Below are 12,500 nucleotides of genomic sequence, written 5' to 3'. Positions count from 1 at the left end.
ACCAATCATCAGGGCTGTGTGTGTTCTGAACCCTCAAACAGCTCTGACACAACGTCCTCTCTTCATCAGTCCGTTCACAGAGAGAAGGGCTGAGTGATAAAACAATAACCATCATTATCCCAAAATAACTTTTCCTTGATAGAAATTTAAGACGCGTCGTTAGAACTTCGATAGAAGATTCCATCCATGTTTTGACAGACAACACGAACGGCCAATGATAATGAGCTGCTCAACCAATCATGTGGCTGGAATAGAGTCACAGCCACGTCATGTTTGGTTGAGCAGCTCATCAGTCGTCAGGAGTGAGAGAGAGAAAACAGAAACGACGACAGGAAACGTAGCGACAGCGTTACAGAGGAAGACGTCCCCACGGACACGCGGCGCAAAAGACCACGACACTGTTGAAAAGACGCGTCCGAGGTTTTTAAAATATTTAAAGTCTGACAAGAAGCAGAGTCGTAGAGTCGCGTGACACAAACTGTCGAAAGCTTCTGTAGCAGTTGTGTTTATATAAGAACATTATTGAGTTGTTAATGTTCTACTGTACATTTATCATGTTCAACTTCTCACAGAAAATAAATAATACCTGGTTTAAATATTGTATCTTTACATCTCACAACCTTTAAGTTTGACAGAAATTGTGACTTGACTTATATCATGATGTATATCGATATCGATCAATATGAAAACAATTATTGAGATGCCCAGGTCTAACAGAGATATGAACACACACACACTCCTGTCGTGATGAGATCACACAGCTCCACACGACAGGTAGAGACACACACTCCCCACCAACACCCCCACACCACATCCCACCATCTTTATATAGAAATCAATACGCTCTTAATCTGCACCCCCCACCCCCACCCCTCCAACTGTCTCATTCGCACCCCTCCATGTACCCCCCACCCCCCAATCACACATCTTCTCCATCTCTCTTTTCCTGCCTGGACTCGCCCGCTTCACATTTCACTCTTCACACACACACACACACACACACACACACACACACACACACACACACACACACACACACACACACACACACACATAGCTGTAGTTTTGTTTGTTTTCTGCCTCAGGTTGTTGTTTTTATATTTTTATGTTTTAATGTTTTGAGATTATCTTTTTATTTATGTTGTTGTTTAATGGATGAAACATAAGAATTTAATGAAAGACTTCATAGTATTTGCTTCTTTACATAAGAAAAATAAGAAATAAGTAAATAATATGATTAACTGTATATTATATAACAACATGTGAGCAGTTACTTTATAACATGTTATAACATCTGTAAAGTCTCTGTTGACGGTGACTTGTTACGTTTAATGATGTTCCAGTGAAACGTGGTCAAAGGTCAAAGTCTCAGCAGCTGATTTAACTTGTTTGTGGGTGTGTCTGATTGATTGACAGGTGTTTCAGCCTATCATCTGCAGGAACCAACTGAACACGATTCTCTTTATGAATCTGATGTTAATAAGTACGGAGGAGAGTCGTCGTGATTCATAATCAAATCACAGATCTTCAGTCTGAGCATCACATCACTTATCAGACGAGTCGGAGAAGATTATTGAAAAGATCAAATAAAGATTCATGAAAGATTTAAATAAAACATGTGACACACACACACACACACACACACTCTCCTCCCCCACAGCTGCTGGTGAGGCAGCAGCTCACTGATGGTCGTCCTTAATTAGCCAGACTGCTCTGATTAAACCTGTGTGTGTGTGTGTGTCTGTGTGTGTGTGTGTGTGTGTGTGTGTGTGTGTGTGTGTGTGTGTGTGTGTGTGTGTGTGTGTGTGTGTGTGTGTGTGTGTGTGTGTGTGACTGTGTGTGTGTGTGTGTGTGTGTGTGTGTGTGTGTGTGTGTGTGTGTGTGTGTGTGTGTGTGTGTGTGTGATGGAAGGTTATCAGTGTATTCTTAATTGGGAAAACACTTGAGTGATTAACAGGGGGAGAAGGCAGAAGGAGAGAGAGAGCAGAGAGCTGACGTGGTGAACACTTGACTGTCAGGGCCGGAGCCTCTCGACACGGGGCCCTCTGGGCCTCTGGGCCTCTGGGGCCTCGCAGCAGGAGACAGTATTCTGCTCATATTCAGGTTCATAATCTGGGTTATGACTGTGAAGGTTTTTTTGCTCCCAGTGAAGCTCGGTCTGCTCTGATTGGCCAGCTGGCTCCACTCTGTTCTGATTGGTCAGGAGGTTCTCTGGCTCTACCTGGTTCTGTTGGGGGCGTGTCAGACAAGGCGCTAATCGCTTAATGTGCGTCTGTAACATAGTGACATCACGATGGTACGAAAGTATCGTCCGGAAGACGGACCAGCGGCTTCAGGAGGTCCCACAACGGCAGCAAGTCTCTGTGCGTGTTCGTTTGTGTGTGTGTGTGTGTTTGTGTGTTTGTGTGTGTGTGTGTGTGTGCGAGTGTGTGTGTGTGCGAGTGTGTGTGTGCGTGTGTGTGTGTGTTTGGGGGATATATCCCCCCCCCTCTGTGAAAGCAGCAGCAGTTGGTGCTGATGTTGGACGTCAACAAGAGGATCAGTGAACAGACATCGATCAATAACTTTTTTTCTCACACCGAACACATCAGTGTGTGTGTGTGAGTGTGTGAGTGTGTGAGTGTGTGAGTGTGTGCCTGTGTGTGCGTGTGTTTGTGCGTGTTTGTGTGTGTGTGTGTGGTGAAGGTGATCTGCCTTGAGGGGGTGAGTTGCATGCTGGGAGGGGGATTTGACAAGGCGGAAGAAGGAGAGCAGAGGTTGGGTGGGGGAGGGGGGGGACTCCCAAAGTTCCCATGATCCCCTGGTGGTGGTGGTGGGGGGGGGGGGTGTCCAGCTGAGCGCGGCAGGGCGTCGACACTGAGGCGACTAATGAAGCGGCAGGTGGTGATGTAATCACATTTAGCCTCAAGTCCTCGTCCAATTAAAATTCAACAGGAAGTGAGAGTGAGAACAGCTGATGGTTTATATATTTAAACATTTTATAGATTATAGATTTTTACATTTGTTAACTTTAATATATAAATATTTATTCATATTTCTATAATTTAAATGTTTCACACCAGGACAAGGTATCCCCTAGTTTTCAGACGAGCTGCTGCAGTGTCCAGGAACCCCCCCCCATCTCAGCCTCGCCCAGTAACGTCCTGCTTTTATTCATTCATTCATCGTCTACCGCTTTATCCATTTAAGGGTCGCGGGGGGTCGCTGGAGCCAATCCCAGCTGACATTGGGCGAGAGGCGGGGTACACCCTGGACAGGTCCCAGCCTATCACAGGGCCACATACAGAGACGGACAACCATTCACTCTCACATTCACACCTACTGTCAATTTAGAGTCTCCAATGAACCTAACCCCATTCTGCATGTCTTTGGACTGTGGGAGGAAGCCGGAGAACCCGGAGAGAACCCACGCACACACGGGGAGAACATGCAAACTCCACACAGAAAGGCCCTGGTTGGTTTGAACCGGGACTCGAACCCAGAACCTTCTTACTGTGAGGCGAAGGTGCTAACCACTACACCACCGTGCAGCACTCCTGCTTTTATTGTAAATCTATAATCTTAATCTGCCGCTCACACACACTCACACACACTCTCTCACACACACACACTCACACACACTCACACACACTCACACGCCACAGCAGCTGTGGTCAGTTTGGATGTGAAGCTCTGTGATTGGACATTTCTTAGTGAAATGCACCTTGGGAGTTGTAGTCCGTCCTTCAGACACTTTGTAACTCGGATCAGAAGATTATCAAACCACAGATTATCGTGATGATTTCATCATGTTGAAGGTCATTAGGTTATGTTTGCTTAAGGACGCTTTCTACTGCAGGGAAAATGTTAAAACAAAGAAAGCGACCTCACGTCTTCAGATGAGGGGGCGGGGCTAACTGGGAGTATACTGGGGTCAAAGGTCGTATTCCATCACTCCACTCTCACCTCTCTTCAGATGACATCAAAGCTGCAAATGCTGTTAGAGGAATAAGTGGTGTGTGTGTGTGTGTGTGTGTGTGTGTGTGAGAGTGTGAGTGTGAGTGTGTGTGTGTGTGTGTGTGTGTGTATGTGAGAGTGTGAGAGTGTGTGTGTGTGTTTGTATGTGTGTGTGTGTGTGTGCGTGTGTGTGTCTGTGTCTGTGTGTGTGTGTGTGTGTGTGTGTGTGTGTGTGTGTGTCTTTGTGTGTGTGTGTGTGTGTGTGTGTGTGTGTGTGTGAGAGTGTGAGTGTGTGTGTGTGTGTGTGTGTATGTGAGAGTGTGAGAGTGTGTGTGTGTGTTTGTATGTGTGTGTGTGTGTGTGCGTGTGTGTGTCTGTGTCTGTGTGTGTGTGTGTGTGTGTGTGTGTGTGTGTGTGTCTTTGTGTGTGTGTGTGTGTGTCTGTGTGTGTGTGTGTGTGAGTGTGTGCGTGTGTTAGGGGTCGTGACCTCCATGTAAGGCCTGACCATTAAAGCAGGAGGGTGCTGGTCAGACGGAAGAGGAGGGGGGGGGGCGGCGGTGAAGAGGTGTGTTCTGGTTAATTAGAGCTCGCCCTCCTCGTACGGACTGACACTCTGCGGCAATTTATTGCCCCATTCGGGCAACTCGCCGCCCAGCTAACTGCAATATTAGCGTGTAATAACGTCGGAGCTACAGTGACAGTGATCCGTCAAAGTTCTGCTGCCGCGGCAGGAATTCAGCCATTAACACACACACACACACACACACACACACACAGACACACACACACACTCACACACACACAGACACAGACACAGACACACACACAGAGACACACACAAACACAGACACACACACACACACACACACAAACACACACAGACACACACACACAGAGACACACACAAACACAGATACACACACACAGACACACACACACACACACACACACACACTCACACACACACACAGACACACACACACACACACACACACACACACACACACACACACACACACACACACACACACACACACACACGTTGTTTTATCAGAAGCCAGAAGAAGTTTCAGGTTGAAAGCTGAAACAAGACCACATGTGTGATTTCATGTGTCTGATATCAAACGTATATATATACTGTAAATATACTGTATAAAAGTATATAGACAGTATATTTACAGTTGGTGGTTGTATAGGATCTGACAGAACAGTGAGGTGACAAATCCTCCAAAAACAACCATTAAACACACACACTGAGGTGAGAGAGAGAGAGAGAGATAGTGTGTGTGTGTGTGTGTGTATGTGTGTGTGTGTGTGTGTGTGTGTGTGTGTGTGTGTGTGTTTGGCTGCAGTCCAAGGCCTCTCTAATGAGCCAACATGGACTCAGTTCACACACACACACACACACACACACACACACACACACACACACACACTAGTCCCTCTGACCTCCTGTGAGGTCATTGGCTCCCACCACTGCGACTGGGCCAATCACAGCAGGCTGTTTTGACGGACAGCCGCCGACTCCAAGGACGAGGAGGGCGGAGGGATCAGACGGCGAGGACGAACACGGACAAGGGGTCGAGGTGCGGACGCTTCTGATTGGCTGTCGGGTTGATGTTCACTTTCATTTATTCTCATCATAACGTTCATATCTATCATCTGAGAAAACTGTGTCTGATCTGATTTATTCTATTTTCCTTGGTGTCATATTTAGTTCCGAAGGTTCACGACACATAATCCTCTTTGGAGTTTTAGTAATGAAATAAAGAATCTGAGTTTAGATCAAATGAAAAGAAGAGATTATTGAATCTACATTGCGTCAAACTGATTGATCCAGAGTCTGAGGAGGAAGTGATGGAAGAACCTGAGGTGGTTCTACAGCCCAGAGTCTCGTCTGCAGGCTCAGACCGTTCATGTCTGACCTGTGCTGCGTTCACTGACAGCGACCAGGAAGCGTTCAACAACTACATTCACCTCAACTCGACCAGAGGCTCAAACACCAAACGTCTCGACTCAAACACAAAAACACTGCACAGTAAATCAGGAAAATCACCAAGGATCATTGAACTCCGTGTCAGTCCACAGCATGACTGAATAGACAGACAGGTCCTCAACAGACAGAAAGACAGACAGGTGAGCTCCTACCTGTCGATGATGACGGGGTCGGACGGCGTCTCGTTCCGGTTCCCGCAGCTCTTCTTATCGCAGCATCGACTGGAGGTGAAAGAGATCAGAGTCAGTGAGTCACTGAACATCAGCATCAAACTCTCATCAATAACTGTGATCAATTATCAATAAACAAAACAAAGAGACGAGTTGATCCACAGCAGGAAGTGAAACGACTCCACACGTCAGAGGAATTAAAACATATTCATCTTTTGATCAATTCGAAACAAAAATAACTTTTCACTTCATCTCAGAAACAAAATAAAGTGTCACACACACACACACACACACACACACACACACACACACACACAGTCCGTGTCCAGCTGGTTCTGATCCAAACCAAGGTCACTAACAGTTTGGCCGACACCCAGCGCCCCCCGACAACCCCCTGACAACGAGCCAGCCAACCGGACGACTGCTCGCCAAAGCCAGCGTCCAGGTCGCCAGAGGGCGAAGCGACCGGCGAGCGCTTGGTTTGTGTCTCCGCTCTGCAGGGCCGGGTGGAGCTAAACGAGGCCTGTGGTGTCGTGTTGAACATATTAATAACCATCAGACTGAATCTGATCCTGACGAAGCTTCACAGAGAAATAACCTTCGATGATGATGATGATTATTATTATTATTATAATTATTATTGTAATTAAAATGATTATTATTATTATCATTATTATTTCACTGCGACACAAACAACAAAACATCTTCATGTTAACATCTGGATCATTACAGTTTCAAACGTTAATACAGACAATTATTAGAATCAATAACATTAAATATAAGAATTAGTGTATAATAATAATAATTATAATAATAATGTATTTCTGTGTTTTTTATTAGACATTAGACAGATTCATCAATTTCAGTGTTTATATTTACTGATGTGAAAACTTTTATTTTACAGATAGAACAAGATAGAAATTATGTGATTTTATGTTTGTGTTTATTTACTTATACTAAAGTATAATTAAAGATTATATGATCAATAATAAATAAAACACTCACAGATCCAATTACATGGTCACTAACATGTATTGATCGTTTTCAGGCTGTGACATCATCACACGTGTGTGACATCATCAGTGAGCTCCAGCTTTGTGACACATGACGGAGTCATGACATCACGTGTGGTCTCCTCGCTTCACCTCTTTTCTCTCTCTCTCTCTCATTAACATTTCTTCCGGTGATTCTTAAATATTCATCTCGATGACCCGTGACGTCGCCCCCCGTCGTCCTGAATCAAATTGCCATTTGACCAACAAGTGTCGAACGGAGGCAGCGAATTCCAAATGAGACGCTTCATGAATCATTAATTGCGGCGTCTGATGTGTAAGTACAGTCAAATCATAAACTGTTTGTGTCCCGTCGTCTCCGTGTGTCCGTGTGACTGTTGCCGCACGACGACGCGCCACAATAATTTATTCCCCGGGCTACTAGGACCCATTAGTGAAAGTTCCAGGAGACCAATTAGCTCTGGAAACCCACTGGTGCCGCAGCAGTGACGGAGAGAAGTGTTATAAACAAACTGGACCCCAGGAGCACTGAGGGGCCCCTGGGGGAGCCGGGGCCAGGAGCACTGAGGGGCCCCTCAGGGACCCGGGGGCCCGGGGCCCCGCTCCAAAGACCAAAACAAACCTTGGCTCACTGTCCACAATATCGCTTAATGACGTTTCCCCCCGGGCCGCAGGCAGGCCGCCGCCGCCACCGCCACCACGGCCGACTAATGACGCCACACGGCGGGTTGAGAGAGTGTTTGTGCGTGTGCGTGTGTGTACATGGCTCAAAACTGGCAAAAGCAAAACAAACAGTGAGTGTGTTGCTGTTGTCACTCATGTTGGCAGAGCGTTCGTCCCTCATCACTGTGGCAGAGTATCTTCACGTCACACACACACTAACACAAACACACACACGCACAGTTTGGCCTTCTCGCTCAACGGCCACTTCAGAAGTCGCCACAAGTGGAATCTACTTAAAGCACAAAGAGAAGGTTTGTCCGGGATTGTTGGCACTCCACTATCTCTCTCACACACACACACACACACACACACACACACACACACACACACACACACACAGCCCTCCCTGAGGATGGTGCAGGAGACGTCGGATCACAGCGTCCAGATAACAGCGATCAGGAACGGGCCGGCAGCACAGGGCTCGTTTCAAAGGGCAAGTGTTGTAATTACCCACAGGGCTCAAACGCCCCGCCTGCCACCGCCAGGCCCGATGACTGGCTGCAGCCTCCCGCCTGTCGGGCAGCGCCGCCTGGCCCGGGAACCTGCCACCTCCTCTCAGCCGAGAGGCAGCAGGTTTGTTCCTCAGCATCGCCTGGAGCCTGGCAGCCGGCGAGGGAGCGAGGCGAGCGGCCCGGAGCTGGCCCCGCCTCCGGGAGCCTGCTGGCAGCACCGGCCAGTCAACATGGCTGCTGCAGACGAGCCAACATGGCTGCTGCAGACGAGCCAACATGGCTGCTGCCGGCGAGCCAACATGGCTGCTGCCGGCGAGCCAACATGGCTGCTGCCGGCGAGCCAACATGGCTGCTGCCGGCGAGCCAACATGGCTGCCGCGCCGCCGCTCACGGGGTGTGGTGGGTTGTTTTTGGAAAGCAGCAGCGCCTCGTTTAAGAGAATGTTAATGTGCCGCAATGATGCGATGGAGAGGTCACCGCTGATACACACACACACACACACACACAGATTCCTAAAAGAAATAATTTTGTGACATAAAATATAAATTCACAAATTTACAATTATTTATTTTGTTTCAGTTCAATTCAGTAAACATAAACACTGATAATAATTTATAATATGTATGAAAATGTTTGTGTGTATGATAATGTCTGATAATGTATAATATGTATAATATGTATAATATTGTATGATAATATATCATTTGTATGATAACGTATGATAATTTATAATATGTATGAAAGTGTTTTATGTGTATGTTAATGTCTGACAATGTCTGATAATGTATAATATGTATAATATTGTATGATAATATATCATATGTATGAAAATGTATTATGTGTATGATCATGTCTGATAATGTATAATACTTTATATTATGATATAATACTGTATGATAATGTCTGATAATGTCTTATATGTATAGTATTGTATAATAATGTATGATAATTTATAATATGTATGGAAATGTATTATGTGTATGATAATGTATAATATGTATAATATTGTATGATACTGTATGATAACGTATGATAAAGTATAATATGTCTGATAATGTATAACAATGTGAGTGTACAGAGAGAAGCTGCAGCTGCTCAGTCGAACCACCGGGGACGTCGTGAGGAAGACGTCGTCACAGAGACGCTCTGATCCTCAGTCATTAGCGAATGGAAACACAGCGTCCGTCGGGGGAAGCTGGTAATAATCTGACTCCATCACATAATGAAGCTGAGAGACGCAGAGCGACGCGTCGTTATGGAAACGATCCGACGCCGAGTTCACCGAACTGAAGTGTGGATGTGAGGTCAAAGTTCACGACTGATCAACTCGTCAGAACTTTGCTTCACACGAAGACAGAGTCGACTCTGTATTCAGACCAGTTCTCACACGTGTAGACCAGTTCAAACCTGAACCAGTTCTCACACCTGACATAGTTCACACAACAAGTCTACGTCGATACCAGTTTACTGGTTCCCACCCATTATATGAATAGGATCCAGTGTCAGACCCGACCGGGATCGGGATCAGGATCGGGATCAGGATCAGGATCAGGATCAGGATCAGGATCATCTGATGAGGTTTCAATATCATGACTTCTTGTTTCAGAGAGGCTCAGAGACACGACGACGCTCCGGACTGTTTTTATGTTTGTGTCCTATTTTTATCTTCCATCACTCGTCTTCATCACTCGTCTTCTTCGTCTCTTCACTCCTCAGTCTGAACCAGTAAAACCATTAACTCACAGCAAACGTGTTGATTGGTGTGATGAAAGACACACCAACAGCTGCTCTTTTCTCTGACACACACACACACACACACACACACACACACACACACACACACAGCGCTGTGTGTGTGTGTGATATCGGAGTTCCGAGGAACGGATCAGGATGTGGAACAGGAAGTGAATAGTCTCACCTGCACATGATCTCGTGGGTGAGGAGGACGCGACACATCTCAGGGTTCTTGTCTTGACCTTCGTACAGGATTGCCTGTCGGGACGCACACACACACAAACACACACACACACACACACACACATTGAGACTCACAACTACACAAACCTTTACTCATCTGACTGACTGTGATTGGATCAACCATGGTCACATGTCACTGAGCAGTCCACTGATCGTTTAGTCCAGTTTACATTTGAACCAGTTTACATTTGAACTAGTTTACATTTGAACCAGTTGTGTTGATGTGTACAGGTGTGTGTTCCCCCTACCACACACACACACACACACACACACACTTTCTCACTGTACATAAAACTCACAGCTCAGAACACTGACCACACCCCTTTCCCCTTTTGGTGGTCCCAGTCTCCTCTGGCTTTCCCAGAATTCCCTGCCAGATGGCGGGCGGAGCCCCAGGATGATGCCCCCCCCCCCAACCTTCCCCCCCGACCCCCCCTCCTCACCCCCACTGAGCTGTCATGTCAGCGTCCAGATGACGGATGACCGCTGAGAGAAGGGAGGTGTGTGTGTGTGTGTGTGTGTGCGTGTGGTTTCTGTAATACCCTCGTGGTTGTAAATGAACTCCATTAAGTGCACGTGTGTGTGTGTGTGTGTGTGTGTGTGTGTGTGTGTGTGTGTGTGTGTGTCCTCCCCCTTCCTTTCTGCAATGACCTACCACTACCTCATCCACCTTTATAGTCAAAACAGACCTCCACCCTGCGCACACACACACACACACACACACACACACACACACACACACACACACACACACACACACACACACACACACACACACACACACCCCTGGGGGACAATACTTTTAGGATAATGACCACTTCTGCATTATTGATCCTGATGCTCTGTTCTGTGTTCTGTGTTGGATTAAAACGCTCCAGTCCCACCAGGAGGGATGTGGATTGCATCACGCACACACGTCTGCACACACACACACACACGCACACACGCGCACACACACACACACGCGCGCGCACGCACACACACACACACACACACACACGCGCACACACACACACACACACACACACACACACACACACGTCCTGCGTGTAGATTTGCAGGTCGATATTTATACATCATCATTCCTGATGCAACAGTCCTGTGTGTGTGTGTGTGTGTGTGTGTGTGTGTGTGTGTGTGTGTGTGTGTGTGTGTGTGTGTGTGTGTGTGTGTGTGTGTGCGTTTTCTTTCAATCTCTGTGAGGACTCAGAGGAAGAACCTGATGAAATCTTGGGAAAGTGTCGACAGTTTATCGTAAAGTTGTGACTCTTTGTGTTTTCAACATTTATCAAACTGAACATTTGTCTGGTCTCAGTTTAAAGGTCAAGACCTAAACTTTAGTTCAGGGTGACTCAGGAGTCGAGCTCCGGTCGTGATTGGTTGTTCACTCTTCTTCTTCTTCATTGTTGTTTTTAATGGCGGTTTGCAGCGTCACAGGAGCATCGACACCTTCTGCTCCCTGGTGTCCTCTGACGGTGACACTTTCAAACTAGAGCTGCAACAGTTCATCGATTGATCTACTTAATTAATCACCAACTATTTCGATAATAGATTAATCGGTTCAAATAGTTTTTATGAAAACCAAAGAGCCCAAAGTCTCTGATTTCAGCTTCTTACATGTGAATATGTTCTGGTTTCTTTGCTCCTCTGTGACAGTGAACTGAAGATCTTTGTTGTGTGGACGAAACAAAACATCATGTTGAGGTTTGGAAAACATTTTATAACATCTTATGAACCAAACAGCTGATCGATTAATGGACAAAATAATCTACAGATTAATAAAACAATGAAAATAATCGTTATTTGCAGCTATAATTAAAATGTGTGGGAAAGAGAAAGAAGAGAAGTAGATGAAGTGATTATTTGTTTTGTTTTGATCGGTTTGATGTTACATGTAGTTACAACAACAACGTTTTGGTCTAAAAGTCAAATAAACTATGAGAGATGTTACGTTGTTGTCCATCGTCTTTTGAGTTCCAGTAAAAGTGACGACACACAAACTAGTAAACATGAGCACTGAGCGTTAAAGACGTATGTGTGTGTGTGTGTGTGTGTGTGTCTCCTGGCTGTGACTCGACGGGTCGTATCGATCCGCGGGGCCTCCAGCCGACCTGTCTGTCAGGTCTGACTGTCGACCAATGGGGTGTCATGTACTGTAGTGGGAGGTGAGGGTTGAGGCGTGTGTGGGGGGGGGGGGTCAGGATCATTGTCTCCAGTGAGCCGTCGCTGTGCC

General features: G+C 46.2%; 1 protein-coding gene across 2 annotated transcripts in view; it reads right to left on the bottom strand.

Moving 5' to 3' along the window:
- The window catches only part of LOC118319232 (transcription factor COE3-like), an 87,282-nt gene that overhangs the window by 53,909 nt on the left and 20,873 nt on the right, over nucleotides 1-12,500 (bottom strand). For both annotated transcript variants that reach the window (XM_047334383.1, XM_035649461.2), the window contains 2 exons: nucleotides 10,209-10,282; nucleotides 6,085-6,153 (listed from right to left, as the gene is read on the bottom strand). In XM_047334383.1, the coding sequence (XP_047190339.1) occupies nucleotides 6,085-6,153; nucleotides 10,209-10,282 (143 nt within the window). The remainder of the gene's footprint in view (nucleotides 1-6,084; nucleotides 6,154-10,208; nucleotides 10,283-12,500) is intronic.

The sequence above is a fragment of the Scophthalmus maximus genome, chromosome 9, assembly GCF_022379125.1.
Source record: "Scophthalmus maximus strain ysfricsl-2021 chromosome 9, ASM2237912v1, whole genome shotgun sequence".
Classification (NCBI taxonomy): domain Eukaryota; kingdom Metazoa; phylum Chordata; class Actinopteri; order Pleuronectiformes; family Scophthalmidae; genus Scophthalmus; species Scophthalmus maximus.
Note: the sequence above shows the minus strand (reverse complement) of the source record. Positions and strands in the feature narration are given on the sequence as shown.